Source organism: Myotis daubentonii, chromosome 2, assembly GCF_963259705.1.
Source record: "Myotis daubentonii chromosome 2, mMyoDau2.1, whole genome shotgun sequence".
Taxonomy (NCBI): domain Eukaryota; kingdom Metazoa; phylum Chordata; class Mammalia; order Chiroptera; family Vespertilionidae; genus Myotis; species Myotis daubentonii.
The window spans coordinates 145340-163085 of record NC_081841.1 but is presented as its reverse complement, the minus strand read 5'-3'; the positions used below and the strand labels follow the sequence as shown (position 1 = coordinate 163085).

The 17746-nt window shown below is 57.6% G+C and overlaps 1 protein-coding gene across 4 annotated transcripts in view; it reads left to right on the top strand.

Moving 5' to 3' along the window:
- The first annotated feature begins 1829 nt into the window (after positions 1 to 1829).
- SHANK3 (SH3 and multiple ankyrin repeat domains 3) overlaps positions 1830 to 17746 on the top strand; it is a 50153-nt gene continuing 34236 nt past the window's right edge. For all 4 annotated transcript variants that reach the window (XM_059681258.1, XM_059681257.1, XM_059681260.1 and 1 more), the window contains exons 1-11: positions 1830 to 1977; positions 3191 to 3772; positions 4089 to 4292; positions 5153 to 5224; positions 6872 to 6980; positions 7055 to 7206; positions 7301 to 7468; positions 7626 to 7742; positions 8071 to 8148; positions 8980 to 9046; positions 14634 to 14907. In XM_059681258.1, the coding sequence (XP_059537241.1) occupies positions 3509 to 3772; positions 4089 to 4292; positions 5153 to 5224; positions 6872 to 6980; positions 7055 to 7206; positions 7301 to 7468; positions 7626 to 7742; positions 8071 to 8148; positions 8980 to 9046; positions 14634 to 14907 (1505 nt within the window). In that variant the 5' untranslated portion in view covers positions 1830 to 1977; positions 3191 to 3508. The remainder of the gene's footprint in view (positions 1978 to 3190; positions 3773 to 4088; positions 4293 to 5152; positions 5225 to 6871; positions 6981 to 7054; positions 7207 to 7300; positions 7469 to 7625; positions 7743 to 8070; positions 8149 to 8979; positions 9047 to 14633; positions 14908 to 17746) is intronic.

Genomic DNA, 17746 nt, shown 5'->3' with positions numbered 1-17746 from the left:
CCTCCTGCAAACTCATCTGGAGTTTGGGAGATGTCTGTCCTGAAGGCAGGTAGGTGTGAACAGCCTAGAACGGAAGCTTTGATTCATCCACTCAGCAAATATCTGTTGAGTACCTACTGTGCACCAGGCACTATTTCAAGACCTTGGACACACTGGCAACCAGACAGGTCGAGCTCCCTCCCCACAGAGAGCCCATGTTCTGGTGGCAAGACAGATACTAAACTAGTGAGTCCCATACAGCACCTGACAGTAGGTGCTGCTGAAGACAGAGAAGTAGATGGGAGTGAGGGGGTAGGGGGCTGAGTCTACTGGGGGAAAGCGTATAGACTGGGCAGAAAGGAAGCGCAGACAGGGAAGGCCTGATTGCAGAAGCCCCTGCCCCCATGAGTTGTTTTGGAAACCAAGGGTGTGAGGTTCCAGGAGGAGTCAGGTGAGCCAGGAAAGAAAGCTTATGGTGTTATTCCAGGGTGGATATGGGTCTAGGCCGCTGAGGCACGAGGAGGGCAGGGCTGGAATTCAGTGAGGCAGTGGCCCCAGGAGGGTTAGAGGAGGAGGGAGGGGTGAAGGAGGGGGCACACCTGAGCTGCAGTGAAGGTCAGTTGAGACAAACACCTTGTCAGAAGAGTTGACCAGGAGGCACTTGGGGCCTCAGGGGAGGTGGAGTGAAGGCTGGAGCAGCGGGGGCCAGTGGGCAGGCTCCATCCAGGGCTGGGTTTGCCCTGTGCCAGGCACTGTTTGGGGTGTTTAGCTCACATGTGCTCCCCAAGGCCCTAGGAAGCTTGTTTGTGGTGGGAGAATGTGGGGAAGAAGCAGGGACAACGATCTTTCTGGGACCCTGTCCTGAAGGAAGGAGGGAGGCCATGGTCAGGTGAATCCTCACCTTCGAGGACAGAGGCAAGGGAGGCGAGGGGGCAGGGCTGGGCCAGGCAAAGGTGGACCTACTGAGGCAGGCGGACAGGAGCCTGGGGCCTTCTAGTCTCAACAAAATAACGAGCACAAACGCCAGCGTCCTTGGCTTCCACGTCTGCAGACCCACCGCACGGCAGGCACAGAGGCCCCGATGTGGGTGCAGGGCTTCTGGGTGTGCCGTTTTTGCTGCTGCGGGTGGTGGGGGAGCCGGGGAGTGTGGGCCTGGATTTCATGCGTATGTGCCATCCTGTGTGCCATGCTCTTTGCGGAGCCAGCACTGTATGAGGCTCTGTTATCACCCTGGGCTGAGCCAGGCCAAGCGGAGACCATGAGTCCGATGGAGGGTCTCTCCCCAGGGGCTGGGCATCAGTGCACAGGGCTCAGGTAGGGAGACCTGGGGAGGCAGGAAGGGCCCTGTGAGGGCCAGTCTGGGTGGGCAGGTGGGTAACGTGGCCATCAGGCAGGTTTGCAGGGAGTTGGTGAAGGACTAGGACTGCTCCGAGTCTGGGTGGGGGAGCGGCACAGCCTCCTCCTGGCGTCTGTCAGGGACTTCGGTGAGCTTGTCCATGGCCTTGCAGTGGCCACAATGGGAGGAGCCTCTGGGAGCAAAGGCAGGTGGAGGTGGTAGTGGTATGGATGGGGGGTGGCAGGGCCGCTTTGGGTGGGCATGGAGTTGGGGGCCGGGGTGACTGGGGAGGGAGGAGGCGGGAAGGGGCAGGAAGGGGCAGGAAGATGGTGGAGACACCAAGCACCGGACGCAGTCGTTTCCTCTCTCCAGGGCTGGGCCAGGAAACCCAAACTCTCATGCTTCCCAAGGTGCTTCCTGCAGATAGTGGGCTTCCAACCGCCCCTTCCTGCTCCCCGCTTTCCCCACCCCTCCCATCCTGCTCCAGTCCCCAGGGGACCCTCAGCTCCCTCACTCAGGCCAGGCCAGTGGCCTTGGGAAGAGCCTGGACAGGGAGGTGGGAGGCCTGGGCATCCTGGGGCAACGCTTCCCGGCAGGGAGTGTCTGCTGAGAAAGCGGGACAGACAGACCCACAGTCAGCGCTGGAGGCTCGGCTCTGTGGGGTCAGTGGATCCTGGGGGACAGAGATTTTCCCTAAAGTAGGTGGATGGGGGTGGAGGGAGCCAGGGCTCCCTCAGCGGGTAGAGCTGGCCCTTGGGAAGCGGCCCCTGCCCTGGGGAGGAGGGGGACCAGAGGCTGCCCTGGAGGCAGAGGGATGGGCATGGGTGGTGTGGTGGGAGGCCCTGGTGGTGGTGGTGGCTCTGTGGGGAGCCGGCTGTTCTTGGAGGGAATGTCAAACACTTCCGCGTGGGGTGAGGGTGTTTCCAGGTTGCCATGGGGAGGGCCCGGGAGGTGTTCTGTGTGTGGGTTCATTCAAGTGTATTCCTGGGAGCCCAGGGAATCCAGGGCTGCGCCTGGAGAAGGTGGGGGCGGCCGAGGTCAGCGCGTTTTCTCCAGGCGCCAGGGTGCCCCATGTTGGCCAGGCTGTGAGGGCTCACAAGTGTGCGCTGTGAGGGTTCGCAGTGTGCCTTCCCCGAGGGTGCGCGGCTCTGCTGGGAGGGGCAGGGCCGTGTTTTGGGGGAGTTCTGGGGGAGTCAGGAGGTATTTCTCTGGGGTTTAGGGGTGTTGCGACGTTTAGTGGCGGCTGCTCCCAGAGCCCTGGGGTGCAGCGTTTGGACGTCCTGGGGTAGTTCCGTAGGCCCCGCGGGTGGGGGGCCGGGCAGGCTCCGCGGGGTGGTGGTGCCAGAGCCAGTTCTTCCCTGCGCTCCCCTCTCCTCCACCCACTCGCCACCCCTCCTGCGTTGCCACGACAACGGGTAAAACTAAAATTCTCTTCCTGCCGCAGGTGGAGTCTAGTAGCGCCCCCTCCCCTAAACCCTTCCTCATAGGTCGCGCCCCCCATCCTGCCGTCGCTAAGGTGACGGGGAGGGGGCGTCGGGCGTTGGATCTGGGCGAACCTGGAGGCTGGGGGGGGTGGGGAGGAGAGGCGGGCCTCCGAGTCCGGAGCGAGCTCCCCAAACTCGGCGGAGAGCCGCGCGGAACGCGGTGGCCGCGAGGTGGCCTGGCTCAGGGAGCGCACAGGCCCGACCCCGCCCGAGGTCCCCACCGTCGGACCCGGGCCTGGGGCAGGCTCCGTACCTGTCAGTCCCGGGCCTCGGTGGTGGTGGTGGTGGGGGTCGAGCGGGGAGGTCGGGAGAGCGAGGCGCAGCCGCTCCCGGACACTAATCCCCGATTCTCTCTCCTCTCGCCCTCCCTCGTCCCGGCGCCCCTCCCCAGCTCCAGGACCCTCCTCGCCGCCTCTCCCGCGAGGTCCGCGGAGGCTCGGCGCAGCCGGAGCCACTCCCAACGCCCAGGCCAGGGCTCCCGCACTCGGCAGCCCCCAGGTCCCCGCCCGCCGGTGCCCCCTCCGCACCCCCCTCCCACCTCACCCAGGACCCTCCCAGGCGCCCCGCCCCGCCCCGCCCCGGGCTGGCCCCGAGCCCTACCGCCCCCGCCTCGGCGCAGCCCCCCGGCCGCCCCCGCTTCCCTCCGGCGCAGGCCCCCTCCCCCCGCCGCCCCCGCCCCCGGGGAAGCAGCGCCGCGGAGCCCGGGCCCATGCAGCTGAGCCGCGCCGCCGCCGCCCCAGCGGAGCCCTCGGCGCCGCTGTCCCCCGCGTCGGCCCCGGCCCCCTCCGGCCCCCTCCCGCACAGCGAGACCGACGGGGCCCTGGCGGGGGGCGAGGGGGGGCCGGGGCGCCGCGTGGAGCCCCCGAGCACCCCGCTCCCGGACGCGAGCAGCCCCGGCCCCGGCGCGGGGATGGACGGCCCAGGGGCCGGCGCCGTGGTCGTGCGTGTAGGCATCCCGGACCTGCAGCAGACGGTGAGCCCGCGCCCGGCCCCGGCCGCCCCCTCACCCGGCCGCCCCCCGCCGTGCACTCCGAGCTGGGCGCGGGGGACCCCCGGCCCGCGGCTACTCACCCCTCCCCCGCCGCCTCGGAGGGGACCCTCCCCAGCGCCCCGCGGGGCGGGGCCCGGGGAAGCACCGCCCTTGGGGCGGGCGGGGCCTCGCCGGTGGCCGTGGAGGCGCCGGTCCGCAGCGTGGGCTCCCGAGTCCCGGATTCCCGCGGGGAGCCCGGGGCACGGGGCCCTGCGCTGCCGAGCAGGGCAGCCGCGCTCATGCGCCCGCTCCGCCGCAGAAGTGCCTGCGCCTGGACCCGGCCGCGCCCGTGTGGGCCGCCAAGCAGCGCGTGCTCTGCGCGCTCAACCACAGCCTCCAGGACGCGCTCAACTACGGGCTCTTCCAGCCGCCCTCCCGGGGCCGCGCGGGCAAGTTCCTGGACGAGGAGCGGCTCCTGCAGGAGTACCCGCCGAACCTGGACACGCCCCTGCCCTACCTGGAGGTGAGCGGCGGCCGGGCGCGGCCCGGGCGGGAGGAGGGCGCGCGTGGTGCGACCACTGAGCTCCGAGGCGTGAGCAGTTCGTGTGGGAGCGGGGGCTTTGTGTGCAGGGAGCGATGTGAATTGTGTGTGCGGTGCGTGCAGCGAGCCGTGGTGTGTGTGTGTGTGTGTGTGTGTGTGTGTGTGTGCAGGGAGTGGTGTGCCGGCCTGCAGTCAGCAGCGTGTGCGGTGCGAGCCCAGAGCGTGATTCCAGGGGTTGGGGTGCGAGCAGGGGTGCGCCCAGAGCGTGTGTGGAGTAAGCCAGCGCGTTATCTGTGTGTCGTCAGCCCCCTCCCGGGAGCCTGTGAAGGCAAACCTAAGCCTCCTCGTTTGCTCACCCATTTGTGCTGTAAAGGCCAGCAGTGCCCTGTCAGGCATGGGGCACAGACTCGTGGTTTGGGCGGAGGGATGCCAAGTGCAGTGAACAATGAAATAAGCATTGTGGTAGCTGAGCTCCGACTTGGCTTGGCCCCTGTGGTGGCCCTGGGTCAGTTCTGCTCAGAGAGTGGGTGTCAGGGAAGGGAAGCCTGAATCCAGGTCTTGGAAGAGGAGTGGGGTTTTTCAGGGAATCCTGGGGGCAGGAATGAGACAGAAAGCCCACTGCAGGCCAGGGACAGCTAGGCGAGGCGTGTGTCCCTCTGAGCTGGTTGGCTCTGTGCCCATGGTGGTGGGGATGGGATCTGTGTGGCTGGCGAGAGGGGTTCTGTGCTGAGGGGGTGATCTGCGTGAGGCCTGAGCCGCAGAGGTAAGCAGGACTTGGTTTTGTGCGAGCGTTCACTCAGCCCAGGAGGGTGCCTTTCCCTGCCTTATTGTCACCCGAGCAGTTTCGATACAAGAGGCGCGTGTATGCCCAGAACCTCATCGATGATAAGCAGTTTGCCAAGCTTCACACGAAGGTAAGCAGGCAGCCATGCGGCTTCGGCTCAGCCTCTTTTGTCCTGTGGTCAGGGGCCCAGAGCAGGGGTGGGGGCTGGAGGGCTGGGTCTGGGGTAGGTGGTCTGGTGCCGGGTTCTGGTAGGATCAGAACCTCTGGCCCACCCTGTCTCAGGAGGATGGAGTGCGACGGGGCACATGCCTTGGTGAGAACCTGGGGCCGGGGAGGGGAGAGAAGTGAACACGCACCACCATGGTCACTGGCGGAGAGGGGGTCACTCCGTGGTCACCAGGGCTGGGCACTTGGAGTCAGGCGTCTCGTTAGTTCCCTCCGGGAAGGGACTGTCAGCCTGTGTGGCACAGGAAGGTACCGAGTCCTGAGCAGTGAAGTGACTTGCTCACTGCAGCCAGGGGAGCTGGGCTGAACCCAGATCTGCCTGACTCTGGGGCCCGTGCCGGGACACCCTGTGGGTCACTCCCGATGCCATTGCGCGGGGGCACCTTGCTGCCGCCTCTGAATGCGGGAGGGGCAGGGTAGTGCTAGGGGCCCTCCCCACAGGTGGACCCCCTGAGCTCCCTCCTCAGGTTCCCATGAGCCAGGGGATGTTTGCTCGCTGGGCTCTTCTCTGGAGCCTAGACAAGCCCCAGTGACCCCTCTGTGTCCCAGTGACCCCCCCGTGACCTTGGAATCTCCATGCCAGACTTCTCTGCTGCCCAGAGCACGTGGTGGTCAGCGATGTGACGCTGTGGCTGCAGAGACTATTGTGGCCCCTTTGTGACCCTGTTACCCTGGTTCCTCCCATGGTTACTTCTCCTCCAAAGTCCCACAGGATACTGGTGACTCCTTTTTTTAAAAAATATATTTTTATTGATGTCAGAGAGGAAGGGAGAGGGAAAGATAGATAGAAGCATCAATGATGAGAGAGAACCATCGATCGGCTGCCTCCTGCAGCCCCACACTGGGGATTGAACCTGCAACCTGGGCCTGTGCCCTGACAGGAATGGAACTGTGACCTGGTTCATAGGTCGATGTTCAACCACTGAGCACCGCTGGCCAGGTGACACTGGTGACTCCTGCTCTTCAGTGAGCCCTACTTGTTTTTGGGATGAGTTTCAACCTCATACCACGGCCCTGTGTCTCCTCCTGCCTGGGCTCCAGCTGCCCCACCCTGACACCACCCACCCTGGATCCGGCTGAGGCCTCTCCCTCAGTCGTCCTGAGCAACCTGAGGAGGCCCCCTCCTGTGGGGTGGTCCCCGTGCTGCCCTCTCCCGTTTCTGGTGTGCTTGTGTGTTTCCAGCCGGGCACCTGCCTGTGCACGAAGCTTCTGTAGCAGCAGGGACTCGGGGGCTTTGCTGGGCAAGGTCCTGGCACAGGCGGGGCCACCTGTGGGTGGAGAAGACCCCGGGAGGTCTGCCAGGGGGCGAGCGCATGTGGAATATGGGCCAGGGAAGAAGCAGGCCACCTTAGACCCCCTAACAGAGCCCTAATGGGGACGGGGGGTGGGTGGGCTGGTCCTTGCCTGGGTGGCCTTGAGGCGCTAGTATCAGGCGAGGAGCCGGGGCAGCGTGGACGCTCCCCAGGAGGCCTGAATCTGGCTGTTGGAAGGTGGGTGACGGCCTGATGATGGCGGTGGTGATGGGGCTGACCAGGATGGCCGGGTGTTCCAGGCGAACCTGAAGAAGTTCATGGACTACGTCCAGCTGCACAGCACGGACAAGGTGGCCCGCCTGCTGGACAAGGGGCTAGACCCCAATTTCCACGACCCTGACTCCGGAGGTGAGAAGCAGTGGGGGAAGGGGCATGGCTCTGGAGTGGCCGGAACATAACCTTCCTCTGTCCCTTGAACCCAGAGTGTCCCCTGAGTCTGGCGGCCCAGCTGGACAATGCCACGGACCTGCTGAAGGTGCTGAGGAATGGTGGTGCCCACCTGGACTTCCGCACACGCGACGGGCTCACGGCTGTGCACTGTGCCACGCGCCAGCGGAACGCCGCGGCTTTGACCGTTAGTACCGGTGGGGCCGGGTCTGGAGGGGCATGTGGACCAAGATGGGGAGGAAGTTGGGTCCAGCGTGGACACTGAGGCTCCTCGCCCTCAGACCCTGCTGGACCTGGGCGCTTCACCTGACTACAAGGACAGCCGTGGCCTGACGCCCTTGTACCACAGCGCCCTGGGGGGCGGGGACGCCCTCTGCTGTGAGCTGCTCCTCCACGACCATGCTCAGCTGGGGACCACTGATGAGAATGGCTGGCAGGAGATCCACCAGGTGGGCAGGGAGTCCTGTCAGGGGGGTGAGGCCCTGGGCTCTGTCGGGCGTAGGGGCCTTTTTGGCTCTCTCTGCAGGAGTTGGGATTCCAGCCCCCCTGCAAGCGTGGGGGTCCCAGGCTCTGTCAGAGGCCCAGCAGCACCCCCTCTTCCCCTAGGCCTGCCGCTTTGGGCACGTGCAGCACCTGGAGCACCTGCTGTTCTACGGAGCCGACATGGGGGCCCAGAACGCCTCGGGGAACACGGCCCTGCACATCTGTGCCCTCTACAACCAGGTGTGACTGTAGGTGTACCCGTGTGTGGGGGTACCGGTGATCCCATGCAGTGACTACATGTGTGTACACGTCTGATCCGGTGTCTCTCCATGCATGCTTGTTCTGCGTCTGCAGTGAGCTGTGGCCCTGCAGGCCTACGTGTGCTTGTCTGTTTCCTGAACACACGTGTGTTCTGAATCACAGGTGTGCATTGTGTGCACCTGGGCCTCCTGGGCCAGATGGGACCTGGTGTGTACTCCTGCCCTGCTCCTCTCATGCCATGCGTGTGTGCTCTGAATGTGTGGTGCGTGCTGTCACCCCATGACCCTCACTCCCACGCTGCCAACAGGAAAGCTGCGCTCGTGTCCTGCTTTTCCGCGGCGCCAACAAGGATGTCCGCAATTACAACAGCCAGACGGCCTTCCAGGTACCAGAATGCGCAGGAGCGAGAAGCCACTCCCCGGGTGTCTGTCTCTTTGTGGCTAGACCTCTCTGGATCTTGGTTCTTCCCTGAGGCAATCTCCCCCGGGTGGGGTGGGGGACCGGGTGGCCAGCAGTGGGGGACTGACTGATGGGGGTGGTGAACTCTCACTTTCTGGGACAGGCGGGTCAGAGGGCTCTGGGGCCAGGGGAGAACAGATGTGGGTCTGACCTTCAAGAGACAGGAGGGTGCAGAGGTGACGGGGGTCAGAAGGGTGGTCCCAGCTCCTGACTAATTTCGGTATGTTTCCGAGTCCTTTCTCTGGCCGGGTTTGGTTCTCGGCACCGGATGACTAGATGGAGGGGTGTCCATGTCTCCTGAAATGTGTGGGAGGAGTTGGGGACCACGGAGAGAGCTGGGGCCTACCAAGGAGATGTAGGGAGAGCAGATCAGGCCGCCATGCTATCCAGCAGGTGTCGAGATGGCAGTGGAGGGCCTGTGGGAGGACCAGATGCAGGGGTGAGGGAAGGGCAGAGGGAGGGTGGCAGGAGGGAGGCAGTGGGGAGCCATGGCTCAGAGAGGAAAGGTGGTGTGTGGAGGGACCATTGAGAGAATAGGTGGAGTGACCAGCACGCCCCTGTGTGCTCAGGGCTCTTCTGATTTCAGCTCTGTGTCCCAGGACATCCCTCAGTCCTGGGCAGACTGGTGGGAGAGTTAGGCGGGGACAGGGTCTGAACCTGGGGCCACCAACCCCCAAAGACAGGAGCCCCAGGAGCCACCAGGGCCCAGGGATGGGGAGTGTGGTGTGGCTGAGCCTCCCCCGTCCTCCCACCCCAGGTGGCCATCATCGCGGGGAACTTTGAACTGGCGGAGGTCATCAAGACCCACAAAGACTCGGATGTCGGTGAGTTCTGCCCACCCCAGGTCCAAGTTGAAGGTGGGTTTGTGGGGGTTGTCTGGGGTCAGTGGGAACGTGACAAGGGAGCCCTCATGCCCTGAGCTGCTTCTTCCAGCCCTGGCTGCCAGCTGTGCTCTGTTTTGTGAGTCCATCTGTGGCCCCTGCAGGGCTGGGGAATGGGCTGAGGGAAGGGAAGGGCCTGTGCAGAGTGGACAAAGGGTCAGGGTCAAGGTCAATGTCAAGGTCAAGGGCATGGTTAGGTTGGGGCTGTTGGTTGGGGCCAGTGCTGGGTTTAGGGATCCGCTGAGGTTGAGAGGGGGTTGAAATTAGGGTCAAGGCTCGATTTCCCAATAGGTCAAGTGTAGGACTAGCCGGGGGTATGGGACAGTGGCTGTGAGCCCCTGCCCACAGCAGGAATGAGGTTCAGTGACAGGGTCACCCCCCCCCCGGACAGGGTGACATCAGTGTGATGCAAGCACACAGGGATGGGGTGCTGTCCTCAGGGCCAGAAGTGTGAGTGACTTGTGGTCCCAGAAAAAAAAACAGACATGCCATCTAGTCTCGACTCCAGGGCAGGCAGAAGCATGGGCACGCCTCACAAGTAGCCTCAGGGAGGTCCCCTCCCCCCAGTCCCTGGGGCTGTGGGCTGGTCTGAGATCTGTCCTAGGAACCCTGCTATCCTTCTCTGGGGTGGGGAGCCTGGAGCCGCAGGAATGGGTGGGCCTCCTCTTCAAGGAAGAGTATTTTCTGGCCAGAGGCCACCCCTCTAGGTACCTGGCCACATAGTGGCTCCCTTTTGGGCTCCCCTGTGTCCTGGTTGGCCCAGCTTTTCTGCCCATGGCGCTCTCTGGAACACAGATTCCCAGGCTCCCCTTTCTGCCCTGAGTAACAATGAATAGCAGCGAGCCAGGGCGGGTCTTAGGGCTAGGGCCCTTCTCGGTTGTAATGTAAGGTTACTGTCAGGTCTGGGGTTGAATTTTGGACTGGGGTTGAGACTAAGGCCAAGTTCACCTTTAAGGACCTTTCTCTAGAGCAGTGGTGGCGAACCTTTTGAGCTCGGCGTGCCAGCATTTTGAAAAACCCTAACTTAACTCTGGTGCCGTGTCACATATAGACATTTTTTGATCTTTGCAATCATAGTAAAACAAAGACTTATATTTTTGATATTTATTTTATATATTTAAATGCCATTTAACAAAGAAAAATCAACCAAAAAATGAGTTTGCGTTTCCCCTCTGACACATGTGTCATAGGTTTGCCATCCCTGCTCTATAGGGTCTCCCCTGAGTAGACCTCTCAGCAGTAAGGCTCGCTTATGGGCCCCTGATGCCCGAGCAGGGCCGGGACCATGGAAATGGGTAGTAGGTCCTGGTGTGGGCGGGTCCAGGGCAGCAGCGTCCATCTGCTGAGTGAAGTGGTGTCGGGTTTGGCTCTGGCTGACAGAGCTGTGCTGAGGTTGGAGGTCTGTTGGGCAGGAGACATCTCAGTCTGGCTGGGCTCGAGCTTGCAGTGGTTGTCAGCCTGGGAGGATCTGGGTCCGAGGACGTGGGGGTCTCTCTTCTGCTTGTGGTCCTCCAACTGTGGGAAAGCTGCTTAGGGCCTCTGTGCCTCCATTTCTCTTAAGCAAAAATGATCTTTTACGATTATTTGCACCCACTTCTCACCTCTGACCTCATGTGGGATTCGGTTCTGTGGGTCTGGACTCTGGCCGTGGCCTCAGTCCAGCTGATTGAAGGGAGGAGGCTTGCCTGAGCCAAGCTGAGCAGCAGGAGGGCCCCAGCTGCCTCTCATTTTTGTGGCGTGGACAGAGATGCTTGGGCTCCTGGGGGCACCATTATGGCAGCTGACTGCCTGGCCGGCCCAGGGTGCGCTCTCTGGTTGGCGTTAGAAGTGCTGTAGGTGGGTCCAGGTCTGGGGCCAGCATCTAAGTCACTTAGGCCAGTGGTGATTGGCTCTGTGGCCACTCACCTCTTTCTGCTCACTTGTCACATGCACACTTAGATGATACAGCCTGATGTCCCTGAGCCACAGGCAAATGTAGTCATGAGTATTTATTATAAACCCTGTTGTTGTCTAACTTACCTTCTCAGCAACCCACCCTCCATGAGTGATTATTAGTTCACGATTCCCGAGGGGGAAACTGAGTCACAGCCGGTTAACGGCAGAGCCTGTCTTCAGACCTGGACCATCCCAGGGGTCTGTCCTCCCCACTCCCTCTGCACACATTCACTCCAAGGACACGCCCTCAGTGACAGATGCAGGTTGCTGTGTCCATCCCAGCTCTGAACCTGGGTGGGGCCTGCACACAGGAGCTGGAGGAAGCTCTGCCCCTCTACCCCTTCTTCTTCCTCAGGGAAGGAGCCCACCTGCAGGGTCTGCCAGGCTGGGACCCGTCACCCTCAGGGGACAGGACACTTGGGCCTCCTGGCAGTTCCACCTGTCCCTCTAGACTGCCAGGCCTGAAACAGGGCCCTGGCCTAGGAGCAGCCACCTTCAGACCCACGTCCCCCAACAACCCATGCGCACACTCAAGCCCGTGTCCGCACGGACTTGTGTCTGAAGGTGCACTAGGGAGGCCCCCACCCACTCTCATGTCACATCTTCTCACCTGATCACATCTGACTCAGTGGACCTGGATGGAGCCTGAGATTCCGAATTTCTAAGGTGCTCCAGCTCAAGGTGAGCCTGCTGGTCCATGGCCCACACTTCTGTCACAGGCGTCTAGAATAGGGCTTGGCAAACGATGCCCTGCAGGCCAAATCCAGCTCCAGTCGGCATTTTTTGTATTTAAATTCAGGCTTTAAAATTGAGGATTTAAATTTCATTTAAAATTAAATTCACATAACATAAAATTAACTATTTTAAATGGAATAATTCAATGGTATTTAGTACCTTCACAGTGTTGTACAACCAATTCTATTGAATTCCAGAACATTTTAATCACCCCAGAGAAAACCCTATATAACTAAGCAGTTATTCCACATTCCCCTCTTTCAACCCATGTCAGTCACTAATATATTTTCTGCCTGTATGGATTTACCATTCTGGATATTTCATATAAATAGAATCAGACTATGTAACTCTTGTCTGGCTTCTTTTTGCTCAATACATTTTCAAGCTTTATTCAGATTGTAGAATGCATCACTGTTTCATTCCTTTTTATGGCTGAATAATATTTTTTTATTTGTATATATGACATCTTGTTTATCCATTCATCCTTAGGTGGAGACTTGGGTTGTTTCTATCTTTTGGCTATTGTAAATAGCGTTGCTATGAACATATGTGAAAAGTATTTACTTGAGTACCTGTTTTAAGTTGTTTTGGGGTATATACTTAGGAGTGGAATTGCTGGATCATATGTTAATTCTGCATTTAACTTTTTGAGGAACAGCCAAATTGTTTTCCACCATTTTATAATTCTACCAGGAATGTGTGAGGGTTCTAAATTCTTCAGGTCCTCACCAAAACGTGTTCTTGTCATTTTTTTTTTTTAAATATGGCTATTCTAGTCTGAGCGAAGTGACATCTCATCGTGGTTTTCCAGTTGCATTTCCCTGATGGCTGATGGTGCTGAGCATCTTTTCATGGGCTTATGGGCCACTTGTACTCTTCTTTGGAGAAGTGTTTGTTCAAGTCCTTTGCCCAGTTTTTAATTACTCACAGAATGAGTCAGGAAGTGTTCCTTCCTCTTCCATTTTTAGGAAGAGTTTGAGAAGAATTGGTGTTAATTCTTTAAACGTTTGGTAGAAGTAATCAATAATGCTATCTGATGCCGGACTTTTCTTTGTTGGGAGATTTTGATTACTCATTCAATCCCTTGGCTTGTTATAGGCCTGTTTAGATTTTCTCTTTCTTCTGGAGTCAGTTTTGGGAATTTGTCCATCTCATCTAGCTTATCTAATTTGTTGGCATATAATTGTCCATGGCATTCTCTCACATTCCTTCTTAATTCTCTAAGATTGGTATAATGCCTCATATTTCATTTCTGATTTTAGTTACATGTGTCCATCTTTTCTTTTTTTTCTTAGTCAGTCTAGCTAAGGTTTGCTCAATTTTGTTGATATTTTCAAAGAAATAGCTTTGGTTTCATTGATTCTCTCTGTATATCTAGTCTTTATTTCATTTATCTCTGTCCAACCTTTATTATTTCTTTCCTTCTGCTAGCTTTGGGTTTGGTTTGCATCTTTTTTTCTAGTTCCTTAAGATACGTAATTAAGATATTGATTTTTGAGACTTCAGTCCTTTTTAAACATAGGTGTTTTCAGCTATAAATTTTCCTCGTAGTATAGCTTTTGCGAATCTCATAAGTTTTGGTACATTGTATTTTTGTTTTCGTTTTCACAAAGTATATACTAATTTTCCTTCTGATTTCTATTTTGACACATTGGATGTTTAAAATTGTGTTGTTTCATTTTCACATATTTGTGAAATTTCCTTTTTTCCCCTGTATTTGATTTCTAGTTTTATGGTGATTGGAGAAGATACTGTGTATGATTTCAGTGTTATAAAATTGATTGAGACTTGCTTTGGTCTGTCCTGAGGAATGTTCCATGTGCATTTGAGAAGAATGTGTGTTCTGCTGTTGTTTTGTGGAGTGTCCCTGCCCTCCCCCCTGTTTTTCTCCACATATGTATATATCTTGTTAGGTCTGTTGGTTCAAGTCTTTTATGTCCTTATTGATCTTCTCTGTAGATGTTCTATCCATTATTGAAAGTGAGGTGTTAAAGCCTTAAGTATTATTATAGAACTATCTATTTCTCCAAATGTGTCAATGTTTATTTCCTATTTTTGTTTGATACTCTGTTTGATGAATATATGTTAATAATTGTTAATCTATTTATGAATCGACACTTTTATCAACATAATGTCCTCTGTCTCTTGTAACACTTTTTATCTTTAAGTCTATTTTGTCTGATATGAATATAGCTACTTAGCTCTCTTTTGGTTTCTATTTACATGAAATATCTTCTTTTATCTTTTTACTTTAAACCTGCTTGTGTCTTTGGATCTGAGGTAATTCTTCTGTAAATAGCATATAGTTGGACCATGTTTTCCGAATCCTCATCTGCTTTTTAAATAAAGTTTTATTGGAACTCAGCCACAGCCCATTTGCTTCTATATGTTTGTGGCTATTTTTGTGCTGCGGCGGCGGCAGTGTTGGGTCCTGCAACAGAGGCTGTGTGGCTTAGGAAGCTTGACACGGCGACTGGTTCTTGACAGAAGTTTGCCAGCCCCTGGTCTAGATGCCCCTCACAGTCTCCCGGGTGGAGGAGCTCCAAGGCCCGTACAGCAGCACCTGGTGAGAGTTGTCACCAAACATGTGGCCTGGCCTGTCTCCCCTGAAACGAGCAGTTCTAAGACCTCGCCTGGCGACAGGAAGACCAGGCTCTGCCCTGAAGCTCCAATTGCAGGCAGTTTGGAACGTGACCCAGTGGTAGCTTCGGGGTGGCCAACTCTCCTGGTTTGCTGGGACTGAGGCAGTTCCTGGGACACAGGACTTTAGTTCTAAAATCTGAGAGCCTGGACAAACCAGGACAAGTTGGCCACCCCATCTGGCTGCCCAGAGCCTCACCTGTGTGCCCCCCGCCCCCAGTACCATTTAGGGAAACCCCCAGCTATGCAAAGCGGCGGCGGCTGGCCGGCCCCAGTGGCTTGGCCTCCCCACGGCCCCTGCAGCGCTCGGCCAGTGACATCAACCTGAAGGGCGAGGTGCAGCCGGCAGCCTCCCCTGGACCCGCGCTGCGCAGCCTCCCCCACCAGCTGCTGCTCCAGCGGCTGCAGGAGGAGAAAGACCGGGACCGTGACGGCGACAAAGAGAATGACGTCGGTGGCACTGACGCAGGCAGGGGCAGCCAGAGCAACATCAGGTAGGAGGGGATGGGAGGCCCCGGCAGGGTCTGGGCTGGTGGGTGCCAGGACCCAAGCTGGGAGGAGCCGGCATGGGGGCGGGCAGGGAGAGGTCGACGGTGTCTAGCACCTGGTGGGCTGAGACTTGGGGTGGGGGACTCCCCCCATGGATCTCCCTGGATGAGGAAGGGAGAAGGTGAGGCCCTGTGGGCCGGGGCAGCTCCCCCACGTTCGTCTCTGGTGGGAACTGGACTTCCTCTGAGGACAGTAGGCAGCTGAGGGAGCATATAGGGAGGAGAGGGTCTGATCAGACCTGTGGTTTAGAAAGGGTCCTGCCATACCAGGAAGGAGGGCTAGGTGGTGAGTGGTAGGGGTTATGGCTTCCGCTCCAGGAGAGCTTAAAACCTGCAGGTGGTCCTTAGCCCTGTCCCCAAGGGGAATCTTCACCTTCCTACCACCTCTCCAGCCAGGACACTGCGGTTCTTCTCTTTACCCTTTACTGTGAGCGGTGGGACCCCGAGAACAGGGGCATATGAGGCACTTGGCATCCCCAGGACACAGGCCAGACACCTGGCTAGAGCCCCACTGGCCGTTGCTGGCTGTGCAGTGGGGAGTGAGTGGGGCACTGGCTCTGCAGACAGATGGCCGGGGTCCATGCAGTCCTTGCGCCTGCTGACCATAGGCTTGGACAGGTCAGCCAGCCCCTGTGCCCGGGTTCTCATCGGTAAGGTAGGACTAATCCTACCTAAGTCATTTCCTTCTGGAAGCCTTCTGAACCTGGGCAGGTGAGGGGTCCCTGTGAGAAGCCCCTGGCCCACAGTGCCGGCCAGCCGCCGCTGGTTAAGGCATCTCTCCTTCCTGCACCTCCAGGGCAGGAGCCATCGTGCCTTTTTTTTTAAAATCCTCATTGGAGGACATATTTTTATTGATTTTATAGAAAAAGGAAGGAAGATAGAGAAAAACATCGATGTGAGAGAGAAACATTGATTGGTTGCCTCCCGTACGCACCCAACCCAAGATGGGACTCGCAACCTAGGTGTGTGCCCTGACTGTAATCGAACCTGCAACCTTCTGGTGTACGGGATGATGCTCCAAATAACTGAGCCAGCCACACTGGCCAGGGCAGGAGCCATTGTTCTAGCTTCCCAGGTCCCCAGAGCGGGTCGTAGGGAAGGTGCTGGGGAGACACTGTTGAGTGTGTCACACAAGCAGCTGTTTTCACAATGACAGCTGGGCTGCAGCGTCTAGCTCAGCGGTTCTCAACCTGTGGGTCGTGACCCCTTTGGCGGTCGAACGACCCTTTCACAGGGGTCGCTTAAGACCATCCTGCAGATCAGATATTTACATGACGATTCATCACAGTAGCAACATGACAGTGATGAAGTAGCCACGAAAATGATGTGATGGCTGGGTCACAGCATGAGGAACTGTATTTAAAGGGCCAGGAGGTTGAGAACCACTGGTGTAGCGTAACCTTGACCCTGCACAAGGCTGTTCTCCGTCAGTGCCAGTTTATGGGTGAGGGTCCTGACACTCCGGTGGGGTAGGTGATTTGTCCAAAGTCACAGGGCTAGGAAGCAGGTAGGTCCGAGTCCCAGACTTCTAAGCCTGTGCTCTGCAGAGGGCTTGGGGTGCATCAGGAGCTTATAAAACCCACTTTATCACCTGCCATTCCTGCTCGTGTAGCCTTGATTTGTGATGCCTTCTCTGTCTGCGTCCTTGCCCAGACTCCAAGCCTGCCTGTCCTGCCCCAAATCATCTCAGTTCTCCCTGAAGCTTTTGCATGTCCCATGGATTTTTTTAAGGGTGGGACAGTCCAGTGGCTAAAACGGGGGTGGGGAATGTCCAGCCCATGGGCGGTATAAGGCCCGTGAAATCATTGCGTCTGGCCCTGCCAAGGCATTGGGGGTGAGTTAATGAAATGTTTGACCAAATACAGCAGGCTCATTTTTAAGTTGATAATTTTGTATGGCCCGTGAATGATGTTATAAATATCCAAATGGTTCTTGGCAGAAAGAAGGTTCCCCACCCCTGGGCTGAAAGAACAAACTTCTGGGTGTTTCCATTTTGCAGAGGGTCGTTCCTGCTTGGAGCTGTGTGGATGCCCTGCTTTCATTGATCTTTTGTATGTTCCTTCGCCTTTTAGCAAACGCAAAAGCAAGACCTGCTCTGTGTGGGGCGCCAGCTCACTGCTCTGTGGGGGACGCCAGAATTATCAGTATTATTTTTCTACAAACATTTAGTTGGTACCTAGAGTGCTGGAAGTGGTGGGAGCTAGTAGCAGGAGGTCCTGAAGGTCTTGGGACAGTGACAGCGAGGGCCCAGGGCTAAGAAGCAGTGAGGTGGGCAGAGATCCAAGTAAGGACGCTGTCCTGTGAGTGGAGGGGGCTGAAGAAGTTTGGTGAACCTGGAGGGAGAGGGTCTCTGAGGGAGTCACCTTTGGTCCAAGGAGAGAAAGTGGCATTTGAGCTGAGATGGGGTGGGGTGGGTGGTGGAGGGAGGTGGTGGCTCCCTGGCGCCCCATGTTGGCAGAGCCTGGAAGGGAGTTCCTAGTCCCCCCTCCCGTTCGCGCCCCCCCCCCCCCAGATCGCACCAGCATCACAGGGCAGAGGAAAGTGGGGTTGTGGCTGAGAGACAGTAGCAAGGGCTGGAGTAGCTTGATTAGAATATTGAGGTGTTGGAAACGCCATCATAAACATCCCGGAGGAGGGAAAGGAAGGTATCCATGTGTGTGGCTGGGCTGTGGCCACTTCTCAGTCCCAGAGAGCTACTGGTTGAGGATGTGGATCCGGCCTGCCTAGGTACTAGGGAGCCAGTGCAGGCTTTTGAGCAGGCGAAGGTGGAGGACCCGGGCCTCAG